The sequence below is a fragment of the Heteronotia binoei genome, chromosome 8 (genome assembly GCF_032191835.1).
Source record: "Heteronotia binoei isolate CCM8104 ecotype False Entrance Well chromosome 8, APGP_CSIRO_Hbin_v1, whole genome shotgun sequence".
NCBI classification, from domain to species: domain Eukaryota; kingdom Metazoa; phylum Chordata; class Lepidosauria; order Squamata; family Gekkonidae; genus Heteronotia; species Heteronotia binoei.
The window spans coordinates 66230334-66246407 of NC_083230.1; the positions used below are offsets into that span (position 1 = coordinate 66230334).

The 16074-nt window shown below is 47.6% G+C and overlaps 1 protein-coding gene across 1 annotated transcript in view; it reads right to left on the bottom strand.

Annotated features, from left to right (window-relative positions):
- KITLG (KIT ligand) overlaps nt 1–16074 on the bottom strand; it is a 155608-nt gene that overhangs the window by 76839 nt on the left and 62695 nt on the right. Inside the window, exon 2 of the mRNA XM_060245157.1 lies at nt 15037–15150. Within this exon, the coding sequence (XP_060101140.1) occupies nt 15037–15150 (114 nt within the window). The remainder of the gene's footprint in view (nt 1–15036; nt 15151–16074) is intronic.

Sequence of the window (16074 nt, forward strand, 5' to 3'; positions counted from 1 at the left end):
CAGAAATCAGCTTCTTCTTGGCAAGCATTTTATAAACCCAGTTTTTACAACCTACTGGAAGAAAACCTACTGGGGGTGTGGGAGAATGTAGTCAATAAAAGACTCATGGGTTGTATCTAGTTTGTTGGATCTCATGTTGTACAAGACAAAGTATCATCCACAACAATATTCCTAAAGCCTTTGTGTACACATTATTTTACCTCTCTATCATACTCCTCCTGAATAGGCATGGGTAGCAGTACTCTTAAAAGGCTGAACTGACAAGGAAGTAAAAACAGATTTCCTACCTGAAACTGATGATCTTCGAATGGTCATCTGTGCAGTCACACTGATGGGATAAGGCGCCAGCGCCAATCTCGATCAGTAAACTTGAAAGCTGAGGATTTCCGCGCTGACGTCCCAGTGCACATGCCCAGAAGCCCCACTGCGCATGCCCACTGAGACGGGAGCAGACATCCCACCAGTTCCTTCTGACCGCTGCATCAGCCCACAGATGGACCGGCCGCAGAGGGGAGTGTGACTGCACAGATGACCACTCGAAGATCATCAGTTACAGGTAGGAAACCTGTTTATCTTCTTTGTGGTCTCTGTGCATCACACTGATGGGAGATTAACAAGCCAAGGTCCTACCTGGAGGAGGGTGCAACGGTCCATCAGCAGGAAATAGACTGCAGCACCACATGGCCCACCGAAGACTCCCGGAGTCCACGCAAGTCCAGTGCATAGTGATGCACGAAGGTATGCTCGGAGGACCAGGTGGCAGCCCTGCAGATATCCTGGAGTGGAACACCCTTCATAAACGCTGCCGAAGTCGCCATGGCCCGGGTGGAGTGAGCTTGAATGGGTCCTGGAAGAGGCTTTTTACTCAGTAGATAACGAAGTCTAATGGTTTCTGTTATCCACTTCGACAGTCTTTGAGATGAAATCCTCTGCCCTAGAGAAGACTGGGCATAGGAAACAAAAAGTCTGGAATCCCTCCGAGAGGGATGCATGCGATGCAGAGAGAACGGCAGAGCCCGCTTAACATCCAAGGCATGCAACCTGCACTCATTGTCAGTAGCCAGGTTAGGGAAGAACACCGGCAAGCAAATCTCCGTGTTCAAATGAAACGACGAGACCACCTTGGGAAGAAAGGTGATATCAGGCCGAAGAATCACACCTTCATTGGTGAAACACAAATAGGGAACGTCACATCGAAGAGCTGCTAGCTCCCCCACCCGTCTTGCAGACGTAATAGCTACTAGAAAGGCCGTCTTTCAAGCCAATAATTGGAGAGAACAAGTAGCCATCAGCTCAAAGGGCCTCCCCGACAGAGCCCGAAGAACCAAAGACAAGTTCCAAGCTGGGGTAGGTTGTCGAACCGCTAGGTACAATCTAGTAATACCCTTAAGAAACCGCTTGGTATCAGGACGGGCAAACACGGAATGTCTATCAAGCAGTGAATGGTAAGCTGAGATGGCTGCCAAATAAACTCGTAACGATGAAACTGTTAACCCTTTATCCAAAAGGGAAAGCAGAAAATCAAAAATTGTAGGCAAGCCTGCCACAACTGGATCCCTGGAACAACCAGAGGAAAACTGAACCAATTTTGCCCACTTATAGGAGTAGGCTTTCCATGTAGAGGGTTTCCTGCTGTTCAGCATGACAAATTTAACCCTGTCAGAAAGAGGAGTCACTGGAGGCACCAAGCAGTCAGCTTTAGATGTGGGACATCGTGATGTACCACCTGACCTCTGTGCGAAAGAAGGAGATCTAGGGCCTGGGGAAAGTGGTGAAACACTCTGTTGGCGAGATGAAGGACTAGTGGGAACCAATGTTGTCTGGGCCACCATGGTGTCAGAGGATGCCCACCGGTCCCTCCCGCAGGATCTTCTGAACCACCCTGGTGATTAAGGGGATAGGAGGAAACAAGTACACTCGGTGATGATTCCACGGAACGAGGAGACCGTCCCCGAGGGACAAGGGATCCACCCCTCCCCAGCAGCAGAAGAGTGTGCACTTTCTGTTGTTGCGGGCGGCAAACACGTCCAGCACGGGTGACCCCCAGCGATGGAAGACGGGATGCAGGAACTCCCAGTTGAGTTCCCATTCGTGCATCGAGGCTCCCCCCCCCCCCGACTGAGGAAGTCTGCGCAGACGTTCAGATCTCCCGGAAGGTGAGTAGCCACCAACGACACCCCCATCGAGATGCACATCTCCCATATGGTCAGGGCAAGCATGCAGAGTCTGCAGGAGACTGTACCTCCCTGTCTGTTCACATATGCCATCACTGTAGTGTTGTCTGTCATGACAGCCACTGTCTTACCCTTGAGGAACTTGTGGAACGACTGGATTGCATGAAAAATCACTAGAAGTTCTAAGAAATTTATATGTTGGTGCGCATGGTACTGGGGCCATCTGTCTCCCACGCATAGGCCGTTCATATGCGCACCCCAGCCCCACAGAGAGGCATCCAAGGTTATTGTAACTGACGGGGACTCTCTGTGAAAGGGCGCGCCTTCCGTCAGGTGATGCTTCTGTGCCCACCAGGTAAGGGACAACAGGATCTCTGGCGGAACGGTCAGTAGATGTGAGGGAGGGTCTCGACCGCATCTGAAGTGCGTTAGAAACCAAAGCTACAGGGTTCTCATACGCATGCTTGCAAAGACCAGAACCGAGGTGGTGGCAGCCATAAGACCCAGCAGCCACTGGATTTGATGGGCTGTGCCCGTTGGGTTGCTCTGGAGCGAGAGGACTAGATGTATTATATCATCTGCCCGGTTCGGTGGAAGGAAAGCCCTGCAAGCAAGGGAGTCCAGAATAGCACCGATGAACTGAACCCTCTGAGAGGACTGCAGATGCGATTTCTTCTGATTCACCTGCAGGCCCAGTTCCCGCAGAAGAGAAAGAGTGGTGGTGATGTGCTGCAACAGAGTGTCTCTTGACCCTGCCACCAGGAGCCAGTCGTCTATGTACGGAAACAAAGTTATACCCTGTAAACGTAAATGGGCTGCAGTCACCACCATAGTCTTGGTGAAGACCCTGGGGGCCGTGGAGAGGCCAAAGGGCAGTGCATGGTACTGAAAATGGTCTGCTCCAATTGTGAAGCGCAAAAACTTCCTGTGGAGAGGGTGGATGGAAATGTGGAAATACGCGTCCTTTAGGTCCAGCGTAGCCATCCAGTCCCTGCGATTTAGAAGAGGGAGAATGTTTGGCAAGGAGGTCATTCTGAACTTGTGGTAGGTGATAAACAAATTCAGAAGGTCCATGATGGGACGGATACCCCCATCCCATTTTGGAACTGCAAAGTAACGGGAATAGAAGCCAAGACCCCTTAGATGTGGAGGAACCTGTTCGATGGCGTTCTTTTGAAGAAGGGATTGGACTTCTTCTTTTAAGGTGTCTGTGGGTCTGGTGGAAACAAAGGTGGGAGTGGGTGGATTCTGGAAGAACTCTATTACATAACCCTGTTTGATTATGCCCAAGACCCACTGGTCTGAGGTGATCTTGGACCAAGTCCGGAAAAATGGGGAAAGGCGGGTATGGCCCATAGTGAAAGTCTGGCATGGGGGCAGGGCCAAAGGGCAGTCAAAGTCCCTGTTTAGACTGTTTCGGCCCTTTCTGTCGGGACGACTGGGTTGAGGATGGAGAGTATTTTGCCTTGGCCGCATACGGCGGCTTGGAGAAAGGTGACGTAGGCTTTGGACACCATGGTTGATCCGGCGATTTGGAATATGGTTTCCTATTCCATGGTTTTGGCCACTGTCGCTTAGTTTGGGAGCGAGGTGTAGAGATTCCCAGATTTCTGGACGTCTTGATGCTCTTGTCGATCTCCTGCAACACAGTATCTGTCATTGAGCTGAACAGACCTGTGCCATCAAATGGCAAGTCCTCAATGTAGGCCTGCGTATCTGGTTGGAGGGCAGTGGAATGCAACCAGGAATGGCGTCTTAAGGCGATGGCTGTAGTCAAGGTCTTTGCACATGTGTCTCCTGAATGTTTGGATGAATTCAACTGCTGCTTGGCCAGGGTCATTCCCTCCTTTTGGTGCTTCTTAAGAGCATTTCTGCTCTGTTCCGGAAGGCTAGGTAGGAGCTTCGAGACCTGATCCCAAAGGGCATATTGGTATCGGCCCATACAGGCTGCATATTTGGCAATTTTGACTCCCAGCGACCCAGCTGAATACAGTCTCCTGCCCATGTTGTCCAACTTCTTCCCCTCCTTATCTGCGGGAGTAGAGTGAGTCTTCTTTGCCTTGGAGGATGAAGATACTACTACAGAGTTCGGCTTAGGATGGTTGTACAGAAACTCCGCGCCAGCTTCCTGAATGCGGTACATGTGGTCCAGCCGACGAGACGATACGGGTGTGGAAACCGGCTTATCCCACGAAAATTTTGCAGTGTGCAGCATGACGTTGGTAAGGGGCAAGGCTACTGCGGTGGACGTGTCCATCTGGACAATGTCAAAGACATTATCTGTGAGGACTGGTTGTGGTTGAATGGTGGTGAGGGACAACGACTGGGCCATTCGTTTAATGAGGTCTCCATAGGATTTTAAGTCCTCAGAAGGCGATATAGGCTGCTCCTCCATGGTCTTCTGTGATGGGGAGGGTTCCCCGGGTGAGGATGTCTCTTGCTCCTCTAAAGAAGACCCTTCGTGGGATCTAGGAGATGCGTCCGGTGAGTCGGACTGCTCAGACAGGTGTGGAACTGGGGGTGAAGTTGGGCCCGCAGAGCCAGCCTTCCGCCTTTCTGAAGGGACCCGTTGCCTATGCTCCCGATGATGTTTTTCAATCTTGAGCGGTTTCAACACCGAAGCCAATGGAGCTTGTCTTGGTGGTCGGTACGATGTTCAGGACCGATAGGACGCTTCAGAGGACTGATCCCAGTCGATCTGACACGAGGAAGCCAGAGAAAGGAAGGTTGCATGGGGTGCGCTCCATACAAATACTGCCACTGCCTCTGATCTCAGGGAATCTGAGTAGGAGGGCGCGAAAGATCGACCTCTCGATGTCGAGGAGAGTGGCTTCTGGAGAATCGATCCCGAGGTTCCTTCCCTTGATCCCGAGGAAGTGGGCTTCAGGATCGGAAGCTTCTGGCTCGATCCGGAGGGCTCCTGTCGGCACCGGATCGTTGCGCTAGTTCAATCTCCTGGTCTGATTCCGAGGAGATGACGAGCTCCATCGACATCGAAGCAATCGGTGGGCTTGCCCGATGTCCCGGCAAGGCGAATAACTTCAGTGGTGGGACGATCGGTGCCATCAGGTCCGATGGGGAGGTCGGAGAGGCTGAGGAGACGGATTTGCTATGTTTCGGTTTATCCAGTCTTTTAGCCTTCCTTTTCTTCTCCCCGTGTGATCCCTTATCCTCCTTATGCCGTTTAGCAGGCGTGGAGGATTCCGACATAACAGCCAAGCCTGGACGCTTGTTAGGGCGATCGGCGTCGGAAGGGAGATGATCGGTATCGACCACTGTCGCCGTCAATGGTTCAGCGGTAGCGATGGGCTGCTCGGCCCGTTCTGTGGTCGTCCTCCGGGGGGAAAGCGTCTGCTCCATGAGGGCTGCCGTGAGCCTTGCTACTCTATTCTTCTTGGTCTGCTTCGAGAACTTGGCGCAATGCGTGCAGGAGTCGGTTCTATGCAGTTCTCCGAGGCACAGCAGACACAGCGAATGCCCGTCTGGTGGGGCTATTTTACTCCCACACTTGAAGCACCTTCTGAAAAATCCCCACCGTCTTTCCATATGCAGACAGAGGAAAGGACTGGTTGGGGCAGAAGGGGGTGGGGGTTGGAAAACGGAAAGTTTTTTCAGGCCCCACTCTCCCCAACGAACAATATTAATAAACTCTGCTAACTAACTAACTAACTACTACTACTAACTAACTATACTAACTATAATTCTAACAGATTTATGAATAAGAAAAGTTCACCGACCGAAGCAAGGAAAGATCGACTGATCAGTGCGGCGGTCAAAAAAGAACTGGCGGGATGTCCGCTCCCGTCTCAGTGGGCATGCACAGTGGGGCTTCTGGGCATGCGCACTGGGACGTCGGCATGGAAATCCGCAGCTTTCAAGTTTACCGATCGAGATCGGCGCTGGCGCCTAATCCCATCAGTGTGATGCACAGAGACCATGAAGAAGATTCTACAGTGTGGAATCATGTCTTTAAGAGTGACTCTACTGGTCTGCCTCAGGCAAGCAACTTTATGAACCCACTTTGGGTACAATCACATGAGAGATTTTGCCCAACCAAGCCATGCCGCCCACCTGGATTTAATGGACACAATCACACATGCACATCTGCCCCCTGAGTCCCGCCCATACCTACCTCGTCTTAGGACAGGCTGGGACCAGATTAATCTGGGACCAGATTAAAACCTCTAAACTGTATGTAGAGTGAGTTTCCAGGCTGTCTGAACTGCTGGGCATGCAATGCATCCACCCCACACTCGCATGAGCATCTGAATGCTCCTCTTGTGCATGTATAGCAGGTGCCTCTCCTGGCAGCAGGGCAGCAGCTGTGTGAATGCAGGGGCATGGATCAAAGAGAACCAGCTTTTTCAGAGATGGGAAACTGCTTTGCCAAATCTCTTGTGTGATCCCACCCTTTGACTAGGTTCACTAGGAGAGGCTGCATAGATATTGCCAGATCCAACTCAAGAAATATCTGGGGACTTTGGGAGTGGAACCAGGAGGAGACTTTGGGGGTGGGGCCAGGAGCAAGGTTGTGACAAGCACAATTGAACTCCAAAGGGAGACCTAGATTTCCTGACACATTACCTATGCTGGCATCTCCACACCTACTACCCTTCTGCATATCACACCTAATCCAATCAAGCCTGGTATTGTAATTCATCTGCTATTGCCATATGGTATCTGAAATCACCTTTATAAAATGCATATCCAGTACCTTTTGTTATGTTTTATGGCACACATGACCCAGCCCAATATGTCAGATCTGGCCCTCGTAACAAATATGTTTGACACCTCTGGTCTAGAGTCACATTCCACTCAGGTTCACTAGCCTAGGAAGTGAGATAGTGGGGTTAGGCTGATACCCTGATCCTCTTCATCTCTGTCATCTCAGAAGCTAAGATCTGCTCTACCATATGCATGCGCTCTTCGACATTTAAAAGCAGCCCACATGGATATATCAACCAGTTAGTAGGCTAACTTCTAGGTGACCCTAGGTGCCTTGTGGGAGCTCCTCCCTCCAGCATACAGAGTATGACATAATACACCCACCCAACCCCCATGATTGCTGCCTAATTATCTGTAAAGTGGGTTGGGAGTGAAAGGGCCTGGATGCTGCAGTATGGGATCAAACTGTGGCCCACCCACAGATGGATAGCTGAGTTGTTGTAGTAAGCTCTTGATCTTCCAAGACCATCCCAGGACCTAACAGATCTTTTCGAAGCAGAAGGTGAAGCCTCTACTGCCACCAAAGGTGCAACCAGCCAAGTTGCCCTGACCATCTCTGTGAATGGTCACCAAAGCTAATGTATCTGTGGCAAAGGACAGTGCAGAATCCACTACTAACCTTGCACTGATCGCCATAATAACCAAGGAAGTTAGCATTCTGGGTCACTGTCTACCAGCTATGTGTGGCTCTGCTCAGCTATGTATGGCTTTGCACACTGTGCTGGATTCCTCATCTGCTGAAGTGTGCTTAAGAGCACACGAAAGCTTACGTTCTAAATAAAAATTGGTAGGTCTTAAAGGTGCGAATTGACTCCTGCTTTGTTCAACTGCTTCAGACCAACACGGCTGCCCGCTTGGACCCATCAAAAAGAAAGTTTGTACTCAGAGCACAGTTAATGTGTAGCTTTTGTGAACCAGCAGACTATTTGATACTAAATAAATAGCTAAACAGTGCCTGTTCTTTGGGACAGCTGGGAGCTTTTCCCTCTCATTTCCCTTGCTGTCACCTTGGGCGTTTTCGCACTGACCTTCAAGTGGCGCGGCCACCCTTTTCACACCGGAGGATCTGCCCGGATTTCGCACAAGAAGCGCCGGCGCACCCAAAAGAGCCGGCTACTTCCGTCGCGAAACCCGCTCAAATGTTTTCCTGCTTCTTGGCGGTTTCCGTTTGAGCGGGTTTCGCGACGGAAGTAGCCGGCTCTTTTGGGTGCGCCGGCGCTTCTTGTGCGAAATCCGGGCAGATCCTCCGGTGTGAAGAGGGTGGTCGCGCTACTTGAAGGTCAGTGCGAAAACGCCCCTTGCTTTTGTTGCATGCTCCTGCCTCAGCCTGTGATTTTTCTCTCTTTTCCCTGTTTATATTTTTCTTCCCTTCACCCTCCAGCAAAGATCACTTCCTACATTTCTTTATGCCTTCTCTCTAAGCCAAGTAGTAAATGAACTTTATTCAGAACTGCAAGACAGAAGCCACAAGCTCCAAATCAATTTTACTGAAACTGAAGAGAGGATTCCATGGTAAATGGCTTGCAAATAGAGCCATCATTATTGTAATGCTGAATTATGCCAAGACAATTAATAGAAACTTGATCTTCCATGTGCAGGATGTTTCAAGACACTGGGTGAGCTTCTCAAAAAGAAAGACACTATTTCATTTATAATTGTAAAGTAAAAGCAAGAAGGGGAATCATAATGAAAATTAAGAAATGACAATAGCAACAGAGAGTTCTTATATTCTACCCAGGCTGAAACTAGGGGTATGCAGGGCTTTTATTTATTTTTTGAAGCAGGAACTCCTTTGCATATTAGGCCACAAACCCCTGATGTAGCCAATCCTCCAAGAGCTTAAAGGGCTCTTAGTACCGGGCCTACTGTAAGCTCCAGAAGGATCGGCTACATCAGGGGTGTGTGGTCTAATATGCAAAGGAGTTCCTGCTATAAAAAAAAAGCCCTGGGGGTATGTAAAAAAATGTATTTTTGGGATATTGAAACCCCGCTCCCCTATGTCAGTATTTCCAGATATTCGTGAATCCCAAAACTGCTATGATACTCAGATTTGGTAGACACTCAGGACTATTATTTTCAGCTCCATTATACTGATTATACCCTATGAAGACCATTACATGGGGTTATCTGGGGCTCCTTGGGCAACTGTTTTTTGAGGTAGAGGCATCAAAGCTGCAGCATAGCAGCTGATGCTCTCTTCAACCCCCCTCCCCCAGTTTTAAAAACACTGGATCGGGGGTCCAATTCTACTGCCCCAGAAGAAGGTGCCCCATCCTCTATTGTTTCCAGTGGAGGGGGGGAGGCATTTAAAGGGAATGAAGTCCCTTTAAATGCTTTTTGCAAGCCACAGCTGAACTCCAAAGGCATTTAAAGGACTTGTGGTTCCTTTAAATGCCTTCTCCAAGCCACAGAAGGTGTTTAAAGGGACTGCAATCCTTTTAGATACCCTTTAATGCCAGCTATCTAGCAGTCACAAAAATCGCAAATATTTTTGAGATTTTTCAGACTTGGCCATATCAACTAGTACTCCAGCTGATACCCAGCTATAAAAATATCCATAAGGTATTTTTTTTTGGGCGGGGTGGTGGTGGAGGTGTCTGACTTGGATAAACCAAATGCACACCCCTAGCTGAAACCTCCATCAAAACTACATACAATGAATAGGAGAGATACAATGGAAGAGACACATAAGAGAATTTCTGTAAAATGATCTGTTAAGCAACCAGGCCTCATTGCGGGGGAAGACGAGGAGCTCACAGCTCTGGGAGCTCTAAAACACAATCTATTTATTTATTTCCCTTACTGGCCATCTCCCCAGTGTTATCCTAGTCTGGAGAAGGTCATGTTTCCAGCTTTTTGGTGGGGCTAAGAGAGAGGGAGTGGAGGGCTGAAGAAATGTTGCAGGGATCAGGGATTGAGCAGGAGCTGCCTAGAGTAGTGCTGGGCTATATGCTGGACAAGAAGCACTGGCTGCAGCAGCTGTGCAAGCTCTGGCACTACTGCCTGAAGGACCAGGAGTCGAGCTTGTGCGAGCCAGTCCTCACTGGCTCGCACAAGCCTGGGCTGGTGGAGGCTTCTGGGAGCTCTTTCAGCACCTCAGGGGCTCTAAAGAAAGCAGGTGAGGTGGCCCTGAATCCTCTGGGGGATTAAGGTAGCAAGCTTTCATGCACCTAATAAGAATGCCACGTTCTCAGGGTGCAGGCAGGCAGGAGTCCAAAGCCAGTCCAAGGTCAAAGTCCAGGAAGTCAAGCAGGAGCCAAGTCACCAATGCAGAATCACAAACCGGAATCAGAAGTCAATGTCCAAAAGGTCAGGGTGCCAAGGAAATCAAGCAGGTCAGGATCAGTGATCAGAATAGACTTGTTGCTTCCACAAGGTTGCCAGGTCCTGGGTGGGAGCTACATAGGAGCCTCAATCAGCCTGCTCCCTGGGTGGCAGTGACTCTGCTAGAACTCGGGGCTAAGAGATCTGAAGCATCGGCGTGCCTCATGTCTTCGCTCCGCAAGTTCTTTCCGGAGTCTGCTTCGAACTCTTGAGATGGGAGGAGGAGAGCTTGGGGGAGATTGATCATCAACAGCTGATCATCAACAGCTGACACTGGTGCCTGGAGAGTGATTGATCGACCAGTTGCTGTTTGTTCAGCTGAGGAACTGGCTGGCAACTCTTTCAGGTCTGTTAACCCTTCCAGATCCTCCTCATCAGGGCTCATGACACTATCCCCCCCCCCGCAGGACCCCCCCCCCCACAGACGGGCCAGGCTGGTCAGGGAAGGCTGTGTGGAACTGCTGCACAAGGTCAGGGGCGTGTAGGTTGTCCACGTGTTCCCATGAACGGTCCTCGGGGCCATAGCCTTCCCAGTCCATGAGGTACTGGAAGTCCCCGTGGTGGACATGGGAGTCCAGGAGCTGGTGGACCTCGTATTCCTTCTCCTCATCGACCAGGACAGGTGGAGACGGCGCTGAAGGCGACAGTCGGATGGGATCCAGTGGTGTAGCAGGAACAAGGAGGGACCGGTGGAAGACCAGGTGGATGCGGAGGGTGACTGGAAGCTGTAGCCGGAAAGCAACGGGGTTGATTTGGTCCATGATCAGGTAAGGCCCCGCAAAGCAAAAGTCCAGCTTGAGAGACTGGCCAGGCTGATGCAGGTAACAGGTGGAGAACCAGACGTGGTCCCCAGGCTACAGTGGGGGCCCCACCTATCGCTTTCGGTCAGCAACTGTCTTGTAGGCCTCTTTAGCCTCTTGGAGCTGCTCTCGCAGCAAGTCCTGGAGAGCCTGGAGTTCCTGCAGGTGCGCATCAGCAGCAGGGACTGCTGTGGGGGGCAGGACTGTAGGGAAGAAGCGAGGATGGTACTCATAGATGGCTGCAAATGGGGTCTGTTGCGTGGATGCATGTACAGTGTTGTTGTAGGCAAACTCAGCCAGAGGTAGCAAGGCGGCTCAGTCATCCTGCTGGTAGCTAGTGTAGCGACGCAGGTATTGTTCCAGCATGGTATTGGTGCATTCTGTCTGCCCATCCGTTTGGGGATGGTAAGCTGAGGACAAATGCACCTGGGTGCCTAAGCTAGAGTGCAAAGCTTGCCAGAATCGAGAGGTGAACTGGGGGCCTCAGTCTGAGATCAAGTGTGCCGGGAGCAGGTGAAAAGACGTGCAGGTGAAAGACGTGCTGGAGGTACAGCTGGGCTGTTTCAGGAGCCATGGGCGGCTTGGGACATGGAACAAAGTGAGCCGCCTTGGTGAAGAGGTTCACCATCACCAGGATGCAAGTGTGCTCCTTGGACTTGAGGAGCTCGGTGATAAAGTCCAGGGAGACGGTGTCCCAGGGTCCTGCAAGCGTGGGTAGGGGATGCAAAAGCCCTGGGGGCTTGGCTGGTACATCCTTGGCCCACTGGCAGACCTCACAAGAACGAACATAGCGAGCCACATCGGCACGGACGCGAGGTCACCAGAACTCCCACGTGAGCAAGTACAGGGTCTGGTGTTGGCCAAAGTGCTCCGCAGGTGTAGTTGCGCTCTGTGGGCATCAGCTGCCATGAGTAGTATGTGCAAGGTTGGAGCAGCTGTGAGGGGTCCTCTTGCTGGAATAGCACAGTGCCGAGGGCCACACTGGAGGTGTCAATGTCTACTGTGAATGGCAGCTGAGGGTCTGGGTAACACAGGAGTGGCTCGGTGGTGAAGCAGGTTTTCAGGGTGGTGAAGGCATTGTCTGCCTCTGGAGTCCAATGAAATGGCTCCTTGGGCTGGAAAAGCTGGGTCAGAGGCGTGGTTACACAGCTTCTGTGTACTGAAGAAGCACTAATTAAAATTTTCAAATGCAAGCTCTGATTTGCATCCATTAATTCCAGAAGTATTTTACAAGAGATTCTGCTCAGACTTGGAACTTGATGGCACTTTACATACATTTACACACTGGTACTTTGCAACCACTTGTGACAGCCACACATGTATAAGAACGTGGGTGGTAAAAGATTCTAATAAGAATTGAGGGAGTAATTTAAAGCAGATAAAATTATGGGAAGGGCTTGTATCCTTTGTCTCTATCTGTCCTTTTCGCTCACAGTCCCCTCTTCCCATTCTTCTTCAATCTACTGAAATAGCTAAAAGGAAGGGATTGTAAGGAAAAGACAGTAGGAAAAGAAGAGCCACCATGGTTTTATATTGCCCACCCATCACTTTATGCAAATTCAGATGCGATCCATGTTCTAACATTTGGCACTGACACATGGATAATCCTTTAAACAGAAAAGGAGTTGTTATTTTCTTTTGGAATAGAATGTTACTAATATGGAATGTAAACCTCATTCATTATTCCACTGATAAAATGTGTGATACTCATCTATGACCATAGGATAATTAAGATGAACCTGGGCATCTGTTTAGACAAATTCCTCAGTTTGTTTGTTTCTTTAGCTGTTCATTGTGAAATAAAGCACCTGCACTGCTCAAGTTTTCCAGGTGTTTCTTTGTTCTGCAGTGAGTTTTAATTACTACTTTGCATTTATATATATATATATATATATATATATATATATATATATATATATATATATAGTATGTCCCTCTTGCATTTCATACCCTCCAAGTCTTTTTGAATATTTGGAACCTGATAGCTATTAAAGAATATCAGGTAAAGCATGGCCAGGTGTTCACAGTTGGAAGTGCTGAAGTACCGTATTTGAATCCTGTGCCCTTAGGCAGATGAAGAAGTTTTAAATCACCTTGACCTCAGTCACATGATCTTGGGATGAGAGGTTATAGATTGGATACTAATAAAAACCAAACATGCCTTTGAAAAGAATGCAGTGGGTCTCTCTATAAACTGTTTATCCCTTAACAAAAGTGTCAGTCTTTATATAAATCAAAAAAGGCATGGACTTCAAATGTACCTATGATGGAGCAAATGTCTTCTTCTAACCTGGGTACAGGTGTCCAGCAGCCAACATATGTGTCTATTTCTGTTCTATATGTGAAAGGCACTTAAGCCATGCTTTTTTCCAATGGAAAGGTGAAACTTATTGATTGCAGTGAATCAGGAAAATTTATACAGCAGGGCAATCTCTGTAAATGCTCTCTATATTTATTTTAGCAATCTTTTTAGCAGAAGAAATAGGCATCTACATGAAACTGGTTTACATGAACGCATGCATGCGGAGAGACTATTACCATGAGGAAGAGCTTTTATCACCTGCTTTGCACCTCTCCACCAGCTCCTTGAAGCTACCTCAAGGAAGGAAGGACAGATGGACCTCGGGAGAGCCTTCTGTCATCAGGGCAGAGCTTTTACCACTTGCTTTACTCCCTTCCCCTCCCCTGTGGATTACTTTGTTGCTAACTGGTAGCTCTGTTGTATTCAATAGCTTGTTATTGTTTTCTCATATTGTAAGCCCCTTTGAATTCATGCTCATTGGAGAAAAATGAGGTAAAGTATTCAGATAAATGATGAAAAGCCTCCTTGCTAAACTGGAGCTGGCTAACTGCAAGCATGCTTCTCAGGATGACTTACAGCCCACCAATCTACCCAAATCTTACCACAACATGGAGCCACAGATTCTGACACTCCCTTTGTTTTGATTAAACACTTTGCTTCATAAAGTGAATAATCAATTCCTTATTGAAGCATTAGATGAGGTGAGTGGCACTAAGAAAGCTACACTACTATAATCTAAAGTGCTCTTCTGAAACAGTAATGTACATTGTTCATGATGTCCCACATACGTACTTGATATATACTCAAGGTGTCGCATGAAAACTTGCTGTGTCAGATAGCCTTCCAATGAATTGTTTCTGTTTGTTGTAGTGGGTTAATTTAGAAGTGCACAAAAACACTTAACATTTATTTAGTTAAATATTATAGTATATGATGCAGAGTGGTAAAGCTGCAGTACTGCAGTCAGAGCCCTCCGCTCACGACCTGAGTTTGATTCCAGCAGAAGCTGGAAGGTAGCTGGCCCCCAGTTGACTCAGCATTCCATTCTTCTGAGGTCAGTAAAATGAGTACCCAGCTTGCTGGGGGGAAAGTGTAGATGACTGGGGAAGGCAATGGCAAACCACCCATAAAAGTCTGCCGTGAAAACGTTATGAAAGCAACATCACCCCAGAGTCGAAAATGACTGGTGCTTGCACAGGGAACTACCTTAACCTTTTATGCAATTCATAAAAGATTATATCCCAGTAGTCTTTTTTAATAAACTAAAAGCATACATTCCATTTTCCTTCTGTAACATTCATGAAAGCAAATACACCTAAAATACCATCCAAATAAACAAGCCCAAAACAAACGGCTTTTGTTTTTGTTGTTATTAGAGACTGTGCTGGGGTACCTACCAAGCATTCGAGGGAAGCTAAATGCAGCACTTAGGGGAATTCACTGGAAGACATAAAAACTCCCCAAAGAAAACATAATAAGGAAATCTGAGATATTTCTGGTGTTAAAAGATACTGTTCAGATTAAAAAGGAAGTGCTGATGGGAGGCTGCCTAATTCAGCAATACTTGCGTGCTGTTAAATGTGTACTACTTTTTGTCAATCTCTCTCCATTGTAAATCAAGCAGAGCTTCTTCAGTGACCACATTTCCCCGAAGTGTCTAGTCCACTTCCATTTAGTATTTAGAGAGGAGTTTAAACAAAAAGCCACTTGCCAGTTTTTCAATGTCATTCACATTATCTGTCACAGGATTCCCGCAGGGATTTTGAGCTTTGACAAGAGGACTGAATAGGAGCAGCTGAAGATAAAAGCAAGTGATAATCCAAGTCTGTAAAAGAGAGGGAATATTTGCTTGGTAATCTTTACACATACTCATTACAAAGTGCACCATATAAAATCTTAATACCTAGAAGTGAAAGAATGGATACTTTAAAACACTTTATTGGCTATTAAGTTATAAAAGTGCAGACAACTATCAGCAAACACAATATGGGCTACGATTCTATCATTTTCATTACAAATGCATTTGGAAAGAAATGCATGCTATTGAGGAATACTTAATTTCTCCGATTCAACATTTTCATCACTAAGCAAATGTTCAAATATTATTACCTTCTTGGAAGAGTTCACCAAAAAGTGGTGGCCATGTAAATGATTCCACAGGCATCCTGCCTAAGTTATGCCAAGAGCACTTCCTTGGCAACTACTGTTGTCAACATATAGTCTCTAGAAACACTTGGGTGGTCATACAAAATAATTTTGATGCAACTGTGTTGCATATGGAACATTTCCACAGAGAAGACCTTTCTGGAAGCACACAAAAATGTGAAGAGTTTTTTTTTTAAAAAAAATAACTATCTTGCATTGCAAAAAAAAAAAAATAGTATCATACTATTTTATAGATATTTATCTGAAGTCTATTTTAATTGGTTATCAAGTCATTAGTATGGATAAGAACATTCATGGTACATCGATAAAGGTCCATCTAATTCTGTGTTAAATCTTCAATAATGATCATGCTGGTTCAAAGGCAAGGAGCAGCAGTTCAAAGGCAAGGCAAGATGGTACTGCTCATATGTCACAGGACTTGGCAAACTAGTACACCTACTGAACATGGAAACTGTATTTTCACTTCTCTATAATGAATATGTATTTATTTAAAACATATCAATGCCACCTTTCCACGCAGTTCTTGGTCGCCAAGTTGGTGAACACCACCAAAACATTTTAAACATTAAAAATAATTTTAATA